We start from the raw sequence: 16,222 nt of genomic DNA, 5'->3' as shown, positions 1-16,222 counted from the left end.
AGTGTTATGGTGCAAAAAACACAGTAAGTACTTAACCTGAGGTACCACTGTATTCGTTTTCATGAAGAAGCACCCCATCATTCAAGCACCCACATGGCCAGCTGCAGAGTTAAAACTGAGAAACAGATCTGTTGCCTCAGTGAGAACTGGGCCCGTCTGAGGAGGGTCCCAGCTTCATTCTAGAACAGGTGTGGGGAGCCTTTGGCCCTCTGGATGTTGCTGAACCACAACTCTCATCCCCCCTGGCCAGTGGCTAGGCTTGCTTGGGACTAATGGGAGTTGTAGTTCAGAAACCTGTGGAGAGCCAAAGGTTCCCCACCCCTGTTATGGGGTTTGGCCTTTTTGCCACTGCTTCCATGGAAGGTCATTGAGATGCTCCTAAGGCTGTAAAAGACAGTGAGCGAATAATAAACTGCACCGGAAATACACTGAGGTTCCTGTTTCCTAGAGAAAATCCTGAGGGTTTGATTACCTCATTTGGAGTGTTTTCACTGTGGTATTTGGCTTTTCAGGGTAACCCAAAATGAGTATATGACTGTATCCTAGTGAATCCTATCTTCTCTGTGTTCTAAGAAGTGGCCTGTAACACTTACAGCCATGTTTTCTCACTAGCCTAGCCACCTTGTTGCTTTTTCTCATCAGCTCCTTGGCTCATCCTCCAAATTCGCTCCATAGACTCTATAGGCTGATTTTATGCCTAAAGTTGCTTTTCCATTGCGACATCCCAAACTTTTCATAGCTCTGAGTCCCTCCCCCACCCATCTCTCTCTCTCTCTCTTTCGTGTTTTCTCTCTGCTTCCATTATCCACCCACCCGCCTTGTGAGTTCTAGAATATATTCCCTGTGTGTCCATATGTGATCATGTAAGAAAATGAGATTGGCATCTGTTGCAAGACCGGGGGATATAACACTTTTAGGCCCTGTGGAGGAGAGAGAACAAGCTTAACGTAACACGTAGAACAAGGTGTTCAAACAATATTTTCGAACAGGGTGTTGATCCATGAGCTGGTTTCTCATAGCTCAGCGTTGAAACATTTGGCCTCTCCTCCTGTATTTTTTGCACCGCTGTGTTTATTATATGTGGCCTCTTTTATCATTCAGTTGCAATCTGATGGCAAATAACTGTTGCTTATTTTTAACCCTAACAGGTTGGTCTGTCTCTCTTCTCTCTTTCAGGAAAAAAGTGCTACTTCACATGTAAGGCTTAAGCCTAACAAAGAGCTTCCAGGATTAGTACACCAACCTAGAGCAAAGTAAGTCTTACGTTGGGTTTTTTTTCCCCACTGATGAATTAAAGTGAAATTTCTATTAAACGTTTTACCCAAGGGAGATATTTCTGTCCCCACTTTCCTTTTCCCTCCCCAGAAGAGCTCATGGCTTATCTGATTCCATCTGTCTATTTGACGTGCTGAAACATTGTCTTCCTATTTTATTTCATTCTGGATTGGCTGCTTAATATTTTAAATAGTTGGCTTGTTACTTTATATTATATTATTATTATTATTATTATTATTATTATTATTGTTGTTGTTATTATTATATCTGGGAAAGCTAACATGGTGCCCTCCAGATAGATGTCCTTTGGACTTCAATTTCCATCAGCCTTGCTTACTGGGGTGGATGGGAGTTGGAGCCCATCAACTTCTGGAGGGAACCACATTGACTACTCCAGCTTTGTACTGTGATCAAGGTGTTGTCATTTTAACTATTTTTAAAAAATTAAAAAGCAGGACACTGTATTTTGAGAGAGGGGAGAAAACAGCAAATCCAAGCTGGTAGCCTTTGTTTAAGCAGACTTGAAGACCTTGGATTGTGCGAACTAGCTACTGCACTGGAGTGCTGAGCAGATGGGAAACAAAGCAGAGAATCAGCTCTCATTTCTGGTTTGTCAATGGCTCAGGCTGTAGTTTGGATTTTGAACTGTGGTTAGTTCAAGCCACACAATATCTAAATCTGAGCTGTAGCATTGGGTCCTGAAATCTGGCTTAAAATATAGTTTCAGGCCCCAGAATCAGAATATCTTGTGCAGAGGTTGCAAATCTGTGTTGGTACATCCATAGAACTAGAGGAAAGTTGGATGTCTCCCTAGGGGCTGCCACAGCCAGCCTCTGTACCTAGCAGTAGGCGGCATGGTATCTGCACAAAGACAAGGGAATGCCCATGAGAATTTGGATAGTCTTGCTTTTCCGCTTTCAGATATAAACACTGCCAATTAAAAACAGCTTCGTTGCTGAACTCCTGTGACTTGTACCTGAAGCTCTTTGCATGGTTTCATACTTGAACACCGAGTTCTCTTCGGGTGCCGTGAAAAATCAAGCTGGGTTGCTGGAAGAAGCAAGCTGATCTTCTGGCTTTTGGTGAGCAGAACTAGGATGGGAATCGCGACACACCTTGAGCATCTCATCCCAGCTGTGCTTCTTTGTCTGTGTACTTTCTCACTTATGCTACCTACCTTTTGCTTTCTGCCAACTTGCATGGAGGAGAAGGTTCTTTCTTCTGAGCAGAGTAATGGCAGTGGGGAGAATGCCAAAAGAAATGGAGCCAAAGCAGAGCCAGCGAGAAACAAGAGGGAGATATTTGTATGCTTGAAGGAAACCTGAGGTTAGCAGAAGTAAATGAATACTTAAAAAAACAACAACACCCTAATGAAACACCCCTTCCACCAGCCCCACTACCAAAAAGATCCCCAGCCAGATGAGGACTGAGCATGTTCTATAGCTATAGCATTTTGAGTGTCAGATAGAAAATAAAAACTGAAACCAGGGGAGGGCGGATGGAACAGAGTCTCCTGGCAGAAGGGCAGGCTGGCCGGTCCAGGTGAGCCTTCCTCAACCTGGTGCCTGCCAGATGGTTCAAATTATGCTGCCTGGCGTTGATGGGTATGGACGTCCAAAGCATTTGTGGGGTGCTAGGTTGGGGAATGCTAGCGCAGATACATGGCAACATTGCTGTTTTCACAGTCCACCTGTTCAGATTGTTGTAAAAATGAAATTCCTTACATAATGGGCTGCAGTAGCAGTGCTTGTGGGAAATGTAGTATTACAAGCGAATCATTTAACTTTTTCAAACATACATCCCTTGTTAGTAATTACAAGTGCCATCCCCGTAATCATTCTAAAAATAAAACCTTTGTTTTGTGAACAAACAAAACTTAACTGTGTTGGCACCTAGAGAGTTACAGAAGCAAGGCTTGGATTTCAAATGATCTACTATTGTTATTTTGGATGGCATTGTAGAGTAAACAGGCTGTGTCTGTCATGCTCTGCATGTCGAGCAGGTCATCAGCTGCCCTGACATTTCCTTGTCACCTTTTATAAATGACATAGCAGAACTATGTCTCTGCACATGACTTGATCCTGAGAGGGAGAAGTTGCGGTATATGTGGCTTCATGGCTGGGGTTTGCTCACCCTGGCATTCTGATCTTTGCTAAAAAGGGCTTAATTTTTAAAAGGGGTAAGCTGCATGAGGACTAGTTGAAAGTACTGCTGAATTTTTCTGCATCGGTCCGTCTTGGACAGAGGCTAACTGCAGCAAATGATGAAAGTGTGGCTGTTACCATGGAGAGAGCTTCCTGGTTCAAGGCATGAATAATCTCATTCATTCATACTAACCATTCTCCCTCCTTGAGTAGGTACGTGGTTCAATTTTGGAAGAGAGAGCCTAAGAATATACAACTTCAGTTACTCACATTCAACCGATGTTACTGTTTTGTCCCCCACCCTTTCCCTTACTGCCCCTTTTATCTCATTGAAGCAGGGGTCTGCCTTTGGTTTGTTACAACGTAAGCAGAGTATACACTGTCAAATGAGCTTGTTAACCTGATTCACTTCCAAGAGTGAATCCAAGATTTGCAGAAGCGCCAAAAAAGTAATAAGGGGATAAAGCCCCCTCCTTAATAAAGTAAACCTATAAAGTTGCGGCATATGCCAGTCCTGGTAACACAAATGTGCGCTTGTTTAATAAATGAAAAATTTAGAGGGATGGTGATGTTATGTCTAAATGATGGTTTGGGGTGGGAGTGTGATCCCGTAAATTGACCCTGTGCCATTTAACATTTTCCTACACCCTCAACCTAAATCTTTCTGTGAATTTCATAACTGGGCCACCTCTTCTACTGAACGTGCACAAAATGCTCCCAGCTCATCCCCTGAGCAGCCCCCTACCCCGTGTCCTCTGGCTTTGTGAGAGCATCTGACCTTACTCTGTGTGTTCAGCTTTTATTCTCCCTTGGGGCAGGGTCTGTCGGCTTCTGTCCTGTACCACACAAATGCACTGACAGCACTTTGCTGGCAACTAATAATAGTATTTTTCCAATCCTGCACACTGCTGTGAAACATGGTCCCGCTGACCTGGGCCTCATGGTTCTGTGAGGTTAATGGAAGTAAATTATCTGACCTTCTGCCTGGAGAGAAGTGATTTTGGGGGGTGGGGAGAGAACCTGGCCTGGGAAATGTCAATGTGTACTAGAGATTTTCAGTGAGTTTAGTGTTAAAGAGTGACTGTGCTACATCTGAACTTTACAGAAAGACCTTTCAGGGGAAAGCTATAAATCATGACTGATTGGTTCTATGGGCAGCCCTGCAAAACCCTCGCTTTCAACGTTGGTGCTTGTAGTGCTCACATTATTTGGTGAGAGGGCTCAATGGAATCAACGAGCTCCCGCCCCCCAGCTCAACCAAAGTTTATCCACACCATGCCTTCAGTAGCCTTTGCAAAAATAAATAAGGAGGCCAGGCACCGTCTGTCTCCCCTGTAATTCAAGTCCTCAGTAGTGATCTGTCTTCTGAATTTGCTCCCTCTCATCCAAGGCAGTGATATATGCAGGGCTCTTTTACGTCGTACTCAGATCTGCCAGGCTGCAGCTCTCGGTGTGTGCTTTAATGACCCTTGTGCAACAGGGACAGTTGGCTAGAAGCCACGGGTAGCCTTATTGACATTACTGACCTTACCTCCACTGTCCGTCATTATGCCCCTGTATGCTAGTTTTGGGGACTCCAAATCTGGGTCCTGCATGCAAGCTTCCCATAGGCGCCCCTGTAAGACTCAGATGCTAAACTAGATAGGCATTTGGTTGGATCCAGGATGCTGTTTTCCTGGTACCCATCTTTAGTGAATCACGTTTTCCCTGTTCTTGGGAGGGGTGGTGCCTTTTAAGAATTTTGTTTGTGCAAGTTTCTGGGGGGTGCCATTCTCAGCTTCCCTCCAGCAGCTCTCAGAGTAAAAACCTCTGAAATTTTGTTTGTGTCCAGAGCATTTTAGGTGCTGCATGCATGCCAGTAAATAAAGGCAAGTGAAGGCAAAAGTGCCCTGTGTAGTGTGCAGCCTGCCATTTCGCATGCTGCAGCTGGCACCATTGATTTTGAAGAATTACAGGATTGCTGTGTTTCTAATGTACTTTTAACTGAAAGGACAGACACCATGTTTGCTTTCAAATCTGTGCAGGACAGTTAACCTTAAGGTAAATAAATACAACATACAGCCTGCCTTCAGCAATGTGTATGAATGGATGGGGACGTCACAGGCAGTAATGCGAGAATGCAGCTGCTTTAAAGAACACAGAAGTCCTTATTTCCATCTAGAATATGTTGGTGAGCGTGAGTGACAGGGGTGGCACAGTTCAGTATACAACAGGAGAGAGTGCCATTTTACAGTGTATATTTGCATCCTGCCTGTGCCTCAGGGTGGATTTGCCTTTAATATTCTCAGCTGGAGCAAATCGGCAGTGGGCATCTGATGCTCTCATAGGCAAGTCCAAAGGCAGAAGTGGAAGCAGGAGAGTGGGATGAGGGAGGCCCAGAGGCAGAGATGAGCCAGGCTGGTGAAGAAGCAAGGGTGTCTCCCCTTCCTGCTGTCACAGGAGAGGCATGAAGCGGGAGGAGTAAAGGTAGGCACGCTGTCATAGTCTCAGATTGCTTGGGAGAGGAGAAGAGGAGACTTAGGCAGCTGTGGGAAGGAGGGGCAAGACCAGGGCCGGATTTAGGTTTGATGAGGCACTAAGCTTCTGAAGGTAATGGGGCCCTTTGTATGTGATAATTTAGGGAGCAGGCTAGCAGGCAGGGCCCATTACTTACATCATAGGAGCCTACACAACACAAAACACTGTTGCTGTATGTAGGTTTTATTTTATTTGTTTTTTATCTTATATTTTGGAAATGTACATCCAGGTTTTTTCTTCTTTTAATTTTTTTGGGGACCCCCAAGAGAGTGGGGCCCTAAACTATAGCTTGTTTAGCTTATACATAAATCCGGCACTGGGCAAGACTTACCAAAGAAAAGTTGTGGTGCTCACTAGGCCAGAGTGAGCAAATCCAGTTTCTTCTAATAAAGAGTAAAATTCACTTATTCCATGTGATTTTATTGCTGGCTGACTTCTGACAGAGGCCCACACACAGTGTGCCCTGGGGACAGGAAGGGCCGAGGTGGTAACAGGTAAAAAATTGACACAACAACGTTCTGGAATTGAAAATGGCCACAACTTTATTGATTACAGATGAGAGTAGGCTTTGGCTTATGCCCCTGGGTGTGTATCCTGAATCAGCCTCCTGCCTGAAGGCTGACGTTTAGATAGGATCATGCCTGGGTTACAGGCCACCCCAAGATGCAGGTCAACTAAAACGGCCCCCAAGGCCACCATTGGAAGTTCTATGGTCCTTCCGCTCCCCTCTTGACTTCTGGACAGAATCTTACACCCAGACCCCTTTACGAGGGTACCCTGAGATACTGCACCTGCTAGAGGAAGAGGGTAATGCACCAATTCATCCTCTACCAGGAAATAGACTAAGGATTCAACCTAATGCCTTATTTCTCACATTGGTCAGCCAGATACCAATGGGAAACCCAAAAGCAGGATCCCAGCGGAACGGAAATGGCAGTGGATTGGGGCCAGTGCTTTCCTCTCTAGTTTGAATGTGGCAGCCTTAAGAGTGACACAGTACTGTACACAGTGTCTGTGTACAGCAGATTGGGTCCATTTATTGATCTCACTGGGCCTCTCAAATATTTTATTTTGAAAATTGATATCCTCAGTGGTGTTTAACTACGGTGAGTAGAGTAATACCCACTGAAATGAATAGACTTAACATAGTTGTGTTCATTAATTTCAGTGGGTCTACTTCAAGGAAATCTTACCATATGTTCCAGCATACAAGACGACTTTTTATCGCTGGAAAACCACCCCAAAAGTCGGGGTCGTCTTATACGTTGGGTATACGCGTTGGGAAGGAGGAGAGGGAGCCTGTGAGCAGAGGTGTCCCTTCTGCTGTCACTCCTCCTCCCTCCCCACAGAAGGGACATGGAAAGTCCTTCCGAGAGCGTGGCGCCTGCCCGCCAAACGCCCGCTCTGCCCCTGGCGGCGCTCAAACTCTATAACTCTAAAACTCTAAAATTGAACAGCAAAAGTTGGGGGTCACCTTATACGCCCAGTCGCCTAATACGCTGGAATCTACGGTACTTGAATCCTACCCCCTGCTTTCCCCCTCCGCCAAAGGAGTTGCTCAAGGTGACTCACAGACAGAAATGCAAACAGCAGTCATTCAACAATTAGAGCACAAGTTATCAGACCAAAGGCAGCAGCAAAAACAAAGCACAAAGAACAGCACTTGTGTTCAATTCCTTAAGCAGCAGGAGAATCAAAAATTTTATTTAAAAAGGAGTGCTCTCAATTGCTGACTGAATACAAACAAAAAGGGAAATGAATCTGTTCTTTTTGTGTGTTTCAGCATGCACATCTCTGAAAGCCAACAAGAATTCTTCAGAATGCTGGATGAGAAAATTGAAAAGGTAAGCATAACTTAGAATATGTTTCTGCATGGCAATTATGGAATGTGACCTAGACACAAGAATCAATTAGGGGGCTTAATCTAGGGTGGTTTCTCATGTTGATGATGTTTCCATTCTAAATAATTGCAGTTACATCCATTCAGGTTGTCATGATGTCAGTCTTCAAAGATTTATTGCGAAAGTGACAACAAACTTGTGAATACTAAACCAACCTTTTGTTGGATGGCCATTATTTTGAATGGGATGTGAAAGCTCATGCATGTTACCACCTTGTACGTGGGAACCGACAAGGGCTAAGGTGAGTATTTAGCAGTGAAGCAGCTCAAGGGGGAAGGATTTACTTTGGAGGAAGGGAGCATTCTGTTCTAGTCAGAGCAGCCTTTGATGTCCCTGCATTGGATGCCTCTTGGTATCAGATGCAGTGGCAGATGCCAGGTCAGGACACTGGCCAGTTTATCACCAGTGAGATCAGTTATCCAAGTTCATGGGTAGGCAAACTAAGGCCCGGGGGCCGGATCCGGCCCAATCGCCTTCTAGATCTGGCCCATGGACATTTCAGGAATTAACATGCTTTTACATGAGTAGAATGTGTCCTTTTATTTAAAATGCATCTTTGGGTTATTTGTGGGGCATAGGAATTCATTCATCCCCCCTCCAAAATATAGTCCGGCCCCCCACAAGGTCTGAGGGACAGTGGACCAGCCCCCTGCTGAAAAAGTTTGCTGACCCCTGTCCTAGTTGCTCAGGGCAGCAATCAGCTCTGACCTAGATAGGAGTTAAGGGAATATCATCTGACTTGACATGGCATATTTGTGTAAGGAGGCTTCTCAGTCACTCTTGATTCTCCTTGTCCATAGTTTTAAAAAATCACATTGTGATTTTAAAAAAATGTTCTGAGCACATTCCATGTTCATCCTAGGTGAGAAGTATTGTTATTATCCCAAATAACAAAATCACTTCTACCCTTTAGTGGAGCACAGTAATAATGTCAAATAAGTCATTCTGTGATATCAAAAAATGCAAGAGAGTGGTTGTCAGAGGGGCTAAATTAAGCATTATGAAAGAAAGAGTATTGTGTACGTACCCTTTCATCCAAGTGTTTCATCTCAGTGACTGTACCGATCTAGAGAATGAGCCCAGCCTACTAACCAGGGGCTCCTTCCAGACCTGCCCACTCCCTTCTCCTCCCTTGGCATGGGATCAGAAGCTTCATCTTCCATTTTAGGTTAACTACAGTTTAGTGTGTCATCTCAACCCTGAATTGTGGTTGATCTTAATGATAATTAGTGAAAACAAGCTACCGTGTTTTTTGCCCCATAGGACGCAACTCGTTGGGGGGGGGGGGAATAAAGAAAAAAGAATTATTTTCCCCCCAGGTGCGGGGCTGGGGTAGGGGAAGCCCGAGCTTCCCCCGACCCCAGCCCCCAGAACAGGCTGCTATCTGCTAGCCGTGGGAGAGCCATGTGACTTTGCGCGGCTCTCCCACGGCTAGCGGAGCGCTGCGCGAAGCCCGAAGCTTGGGGCGTGCTGAGCTCAGCGTGTCCCAAGCTTCTGGGTGCCGGCAAGGTCTCCGCTAGCCGTGGGAGAGCTGCGTCTCCCACGGCTAGCGGATAGCTTCCTGAAGCCTGGAGAGCGAGAGGGGTCGGTGCGCACCGACCCCCCTCCAGGCTTCAGCGAAAGCCTGCATTCACCCCATAGGACGCACACACATTTCCCCTTCATTTTTGGAGGGGGAAAAGTGCGTCCTATAGGGCGAAAAATACGGTAACATCATAAACCATGATTTGAAGTTGGCTTGTTCCCATTAACCTTAGTTAAGATTGACCACAGTTTGTCTGGGTTCAGATGACACAGAGAGCTGTAGCTCATGTAAAAGAGAAGCAGGAGCTTCCACACACCTCCTCATGACACGCAGCAAGAAGAGCAGGACGGGCGCAAACCTGGGGGAAGATTAGGCTCATTCTCATAATGCTTAACTACGGTTTGGTTAGAATTACATTTAAACCAACCCAGTGTCTGCCTACCTTGGTTTGGAAAGCCTTTTAATGCAGTGCATTAAAACTGGCTGTTTTTCTGCTTTGGTTCTTGAATAACAACCAGCATTTGAGAAAAAACTCCTAATGGATAAGTATTTTTTGCACCGATAATTCATGAAGGACTCTACTTTTATGTTCACCTTTGATATCTAGTCACAGATTTCAGTGGGCGTTTCAGATCATTTAGACAGCTGATATTTCAGGTGCCTGTACTGAAAATAATCACAGTAGCTAAATAAAACATCTGAGCACACTTGTTTTTATTTCATTCATATCTCTGCAGTGGTGCAAAGTTGATTACAGTACATTTAAGTATTTTGTCATGGTAATAAAGCTCCAGGCAATGATTGGCTATTTTACTGTCACAGAAATGTGGCGTAAGCAGTAGTGTCTCCCTCTGCCATTGGCTGAGCTGCTCAGATACAAGGAGGACATACCTAATTCCTACCATTGGCCTTGCTGGCAGTGGCTGAATCAGGTCAGTCCACTGCAGAAAACAGACCAAAGCACACTATAACCACATGGGGGGGGGGGGAGAGGAAGCGTGCCCTTAACTTTCAACCTTGCCAACTAAAATTTGCCCTTGCAAATTGAAGTTGCCCTCTACCAAACAAATAGGAAAAAAGTGTGCTTTGAAACTTTTATGTGATATGGTTATGTGGCAGAGGAGATTTTTGCCCATAACTCTCCACAGTGTAAGTGTAAAGGTAAAGGGACCCCTGACCATTAAGTCCAATCGTGACCGACTCTGGGGTTGCGGCGCTCATCTCGCTTTATTGGCCAAGGGAGCCGGCGTACAGCTTCCGGGTCATGTGGCGAACGAGAGCAGCACACGGAAACGCCTTTTACCTTCCCGCCAGAGCGGTACCTATTTATCTACCGTATTTTTCGCCCCATAGGGCGCACCGACCCATAGGGCGCACATAGTTTTTTTGGGGGGGAATAAAGGAAAAAAAATTATTTCCCACCCAGGCATGGGGCTGGGGCGGGGGAGCTTCCCCCGACCCCAGCCCCCAGAACAGGCTGCTCAGCGCGCTTCGGGCAGCAGGCTGCTATCCGCAAGCCTAGGGAGTCCTGCGGGAACTCTGCGGGGTCCCCTGGCTTGCGGATATCATCCTGAAGCCTGGAGAGCGAGAGGGGTCCGTGCGCACTGACTCCTCTCCTCTCCAGGCTTCAGCGAAAGCCTGCATTCGCCCCATAGGACGCACACACATTTCCCCTTCATTTTTGGAGGGGGAAAAGTGCGTCCTATAGGGCGAAAAATAAATACGGTACTTGCACTTTGACGTGCTTTCGAACTGCTAGGTTGGCAGGAGGGACCGAGCAACGGGATCTCACCCCGTCACTGGGATTCGAACCGCTGACTTTCTGATCAGCAAGTCCTCTGCGGTTTAACCCACAGCGCCACCCGCGTCCCACAGTGTACCTGTATGGAATAACAATATTTCCGTGACAAAATATGTGACATGTTCGTTGACAAAGTAAATATAAGTGCTCTCTGTTTCCTTATTAGAAAAGGAATCTTTTGTTCTCTCTTGGCTGCATATAACCTTTTTGGTGGTTGTGCACACGTTTCCTCCCCAAAGTCAGAAATTGTTTAGCAAGGTTAACATTTCCATTTTATCTGCCATAAGCTTGGGATACCCATTCCTATATTTAAAGCCAGTGATTGGCAGATGTTAATTTGCAGGTAGGACTGGAAACACCACAAAGTACTGCAGCCAACTCAGCCAGCCATTCCAAAAGGATACCATGGAAGATAGTATCAAAGATCACTCAGATATCAAGAAGAGTTAAGAGGGTCATTCTGTCAAAGTCTTAGTTGAAATTATCAACTCCCAATTTAGCTTCTCAAACAATCAGCCTTTCCTGTGCCACCATTGGCTATTGCCAGATGCCACTTGCACTCCCATTTCCCTCTCCTCCTCCTCCTCTTTGTGGGACACTGGAAGTTGGACCCAATATCCTGCTACAGTTATTGGAGTCCTGGGCTTCACATGCCAGTGTAATCCTGCTGTTAATATATAGTCCAGAATAAGCAACAGGGCTGCACAAATGAGAAGCCAAGCTAATGGAGGAGGTACATATTTAGGGAAAGTTTAATAAGCTTAAAGATCTATTTTAAATAGGACTCACCAAAGCGTAGCCAAAATCACAAGGGAAGCTTCGCAGCAGAGAATGGAGAATTTATGATAGAATCAATTAGGCCTGAAGAATGAGTCCCAGGCGTCAATTAGAGGGGATTGGGTCAGTAGGACAAGTAATTAGCTTGACCTTAGAAATCAAGACATGAATATTATCTTCAGAAGCCATGAGTATGAGTTGCAACAAAACAGTGAAAATCAAATACTGATGATTCTTAGGAGATTCACTACAGGCGACAGTTCTCTCAAACAAATTAATTAGCCTCAGAAGCAATGTTGCTGAATTGAGGCAGCGCCTGAAACTTGCTCTTTGATATTGGACAACCGAGGCAGCCCTGACCACGAGGTCAGATTTTTGCTGTCACTCAAGGTGGCAAGATTGGAGAGAGGCTTAACAAAATAGGGTACAGCCCACAGGGAAGTTTTCCATGCAAGCCCTGTTGAAATTCATTGGAGCCTAGCACTTGTTCGTTTCAACGAGGCTAGCATAGGATATCCCCAGGATGGGCTGTATCTCACATTAAACTATGAGTGTGCCGTGTGGATTTTCTGCCTCTGGCACCAAAATGTCTTGGGCCACTTCTATAAAAGAACCTTTCAGAAAAGATTTAAGTTGAACAGTGGAAATGGAGCAATACCAACTTACAGACAAATTCTAAATTCCTGACTGACAGCTAATTTTCAAGTGAATTGAAGGGGTAATGCATGGATTAAGGCTGCGTTACTGTTTTGACCCAGTGGACCAAATCCTTATTGGTTCCTACCCCTACTTGCCAAATTTGAAAGGTAGATGGGACAGCCCACCTGTCAATCACCTCCAGCCATCAGATGATTGGCAAGTAGCTTGTCCCACCCACTTGTCATGGTCCTTTTCACAGTGCTTAGGAACTGCCAAGCAGAGGGCTGACAGAGCTGCTTTCTGAATTGATTGCTTGCGTAATTGAGTTCCCCACATAACTGGATAAAGTGATTTTTTGTAATGTATGGGGGGAGAGGGTGCCCTAAGAACACTGACGACATGATGGGAAAGATTTGGGGCCCATTTGGCTCCACAGTTGCTAATCTCTAAGAGTGTGACTACTAGATGTGATAGCAGCATGATTCAATTTGCATTGTAGAGATTTTTTGTAAAGCACGGAGTACTGGAGTTTGAAAGTTTAGCGTGGGTGATCTTGAGCATTGGGGGAAAGTGAGATCTTTACTTCACCAGTGCTTTCCCCCAGAGTCATTGCTGTGCCCCTGTATGAGTTCCCTGCCTGCACCACAGTCACATAGTTCTAATAGGTAGGTAGGAGGTCAGAGAACTTGCACAGGAGCAAATTGGGGGCAGCAGAGCGAGGAGATATTGTGACTGGAAGAAGAGTACAGCTCTCTCTCCTTCTTGCCCAAGTTGTGCTGTGCATCTCACGCCACCCTCTCAGCTGCTCTCTTGCGCAGTTTGGCGCTAAGTAAAATGGTAGGTTGTGGCAATATCTGGTATGCCGTGCACTTGTTAAACTTCAGCTCTCTATATTTTTTACAGTCACCAATACTTTATTTTGGCAGGATGAAAAATGTTTCCCCTCTCCCCAGAGTTTCACAACAAAATACAGGAATTGATTCAGAACCTGTTTCTGGTAGCTGTCATACTGACGACCAGCTGGACATGTCTGCACTCATGAGCTCTGTGAATCCAGCATTTGAATATTTTTATTTTCATGCCAATGCAAGGGAGCAGCCCTTTGATGAACAAAAGTCTGACCAGCACAGTCCCATCTCAGACTCCCCATTTCCTTTGTGGCAGCTGCCTTGGAGCTGGTGGCTAGAAGTCTGGAGGAAAGAAAAGAGCAGTTACCATTAGTGCTGCCCTGCTGTGGCTCAGCCCTGACAACAGCCAGACTCTCCCAGCCTATCTGGGAGGAAGCAGAAGGCCCCAGCTTAAAGGCTGCTTCTTTTGAATGCAGAGGGCTTCCTTTCAGACTTGGCTGCAGTGAAATCCAGGAGAGACAATGAAAGTGCACTGAATTTAGCTCTTTCCAAAGGTAGTGAGACATCATTTTAAAATTGAGGATCAAAACAAGGACATCTATTACGGGAGGTGTGTGTGTACGTCTTGTGGAGAGCCAGTGTGGTGTAGTGGTTAAGAGCGGTAGTCACGTAATCTGGGGAACTGGGTTTGCGTCTCCGCTCCTCCACATGCAGCTGCTGGGTGACCTTGGGCCAGTCACACTTCTCTGAAGTCTCTCAGCCCCACTCACCTCACAGAGTGTTTGTTGTGGGGGAGGAAGGGAAAGGAGAATGTGAGCCGCTTTGAGACTCCTGAAGGGGAATGAAAGGCGGGATATCAAATCCAAACTCTTCTTCTTCTTGTAGGCTGGATTGCCATTCATAATGTACTTAATAAATTAATTTTTCCTACATACACACACATCTGACACCATAAGCCATTTCATGGCAGTGCCACAGTAAACCACTTTATTTGTGAAATCATGAATGGGGTGTGTTATTGGAATGTACAATGGAGCTTTTTTGCGCAGTATACAAGTGGTTCTATGATATGTGGTTTTTACTGCCAGGGCAGGCTCTCTTACGCTACAAAAGTTATTGGTTAAAATGGGAGTGCTGTGGACGCATCCATTCATTTATTTGCAAAAAGTAAATGCCATGTACATGTGTGCATGCAAACGCGCAGGCCTTTTTTGTTCCATCCTTTCTGAGAAGGCAGTTTTTGAAAAATGGGAGTTCCTGTAGCAGTGAGCCGTTTCTTTATTGCTTTGGGGTGCTATTCATGAAAAGGCCTCTGTGCCTTGCCAGCTTTCTTAGCGACAGCTGAAGGAGAGGCTCTTTGGCACCGTTTCTTTCACCACAGCAGCAGCAGCAGCAGCGGCCCACCCAACCTCTTCCTTCGCTTGCTTTGTATGCCAGATAGAGAAGCAGCGTCACCTAGTTAAATGCAGGAGCAAGAGGAGAGGCTGTGTTGCCTTCACACAGACTGCTCTCCCCAACCCCACACTGGAGAAGATACATTTAGTTTAGAGGAATTCTGAGATCCTGCGATGCCAGCCTGTTGTTTTAAAACAAGAAAGCAACTAATAAACGGATATTGGGGGGGGGGGGACACAGTATCCCAATAAGAACATGAGACTGATTGTACTTTTTAAAACTGTTGGAACTGGGAGGAGCCTGCTGTTTTTCAATTCAAATTGATCCTGGGGTCTGTGCTTCTTCTGTTGAGGAGAAAATATGCCACAATTGTGCAACAAAGTGCATGCATAGTTTCTTTCTGTGAGAGGGGATTTTTCTGAACTTGCAAAATACAGTATTTAGAATTAGGAACAGTTAATAGGGTTGCCATACATCCGGAATTTCCTGGACATATCCAGAATATTGCATTCGGAAGCAGTGTCTGGGTGAAAATTGCTAAAATGTCCGGGAAAATCCGGATGTATGGCAAACCATGTCGGCAGTGTCGTTTTTGGCAATTTACCTTAAAAATAGCTCAACAACTTTCCTGTCTGGATTTTTACTGCTTGAAATTTGGCAGTCCCATTTTTAAGGACTACAGAGTTGGAAATTTTTGTATTAGAAATTATCTGCATGCTTTCTTCTTTGGGTAAATTTTAAAAATGCATGTGTATTTTCAGAATGGGTAGGAGAATGTGGACTGTTTGGCCTCAGAGTAGCTTACCAGGTTCTTCCCAGCAACCCTGTGAAGCAGTTTAGGCTGAGGGATACTGACTCGCCCAAGGTCATCCCAAGAGCTTCATGGATGAGTAGGGCTTTGAACTTGGGTGTCTCTCATCACAGTCCAGCACTCCGGCCACATTGCCACACTGGCTGCTCCATGTCATTCATGACGAAGTGAGCAATTATTAGAGCGGGGGCAGCAAGCAGGAAAATAACTTTATTGAAAGTTGGACTTTGTTTGTTGTAATGGAATAGCAAATTAGAAGACACTTCTGATGCATGTGCTCACAAAATATTTTTTAAGATATAGATGGGGAAGATGCGCAAATAGTACTCTAAAAAGTGCTTGTCTGATACTGCCTGAAACGTATGTCATTCCTTTGTATTATTCATATGCTGCTTAGGATCAGTGCTATTTTTCTAAAAAAGAGGTGCCAGAACTCACCATGAACACCTCCCTCGTTCTCTTAGAATGGCAATGGTGCCCACCTGGGAGCTGCCAGAACTGGGTTCCAGCTGAAAGAAAGCCCTGCTTAGGATTATTTAGGAAAAACATCATGACTTGCTTGCAGTTGCCCAGCTCAAATCTTATTTGC

General features: G+C 45.3%; 1 protein-coding gene across 2 annotated transcripts in view; it reads left to right on the top strand.

Moving 5' to 3' along the window:
* Positions 1-16,222, top strand: part of LOC310765881 (uncharacterized protein C1orf21) — a 157,489-nt gene that overhangs the window by 112,287 nt on the left and 28,980 nt on the right. For both annotated transcript variants that reach the window (XM_083621511.1, XM_083621510.1), the window contains exons 4-5: positions 1,177-1,253; positions 7,720-7,780. In XM_083621511.1, the coding sequence (XP_083477637.1) occupies positions 1,177-1,253; positions 7,720-7,780 (138 nt within the window). The remainder of the gene's footprint in view (positions 1-1,176; positions 1,254-7,719; positions 7,781-16,222) is intronic.

Source organism: Podarcis filfolensis (assembly GCF_964270895.1).
Source record: "Podarcis filfolensis genome assembly, chromosome: 6".
In the NCBI taxonomy this organism is placed as follows: domain Eukaryota; kingdom Metazoa; phylum Chordata; class Lepidosauria; order Squamata; family Lacertidae; genus Podarcis; species Podarcis filfolensis.
This window is presented reverse-complemented; position numbering and strand designations above follow the sequence as displayed.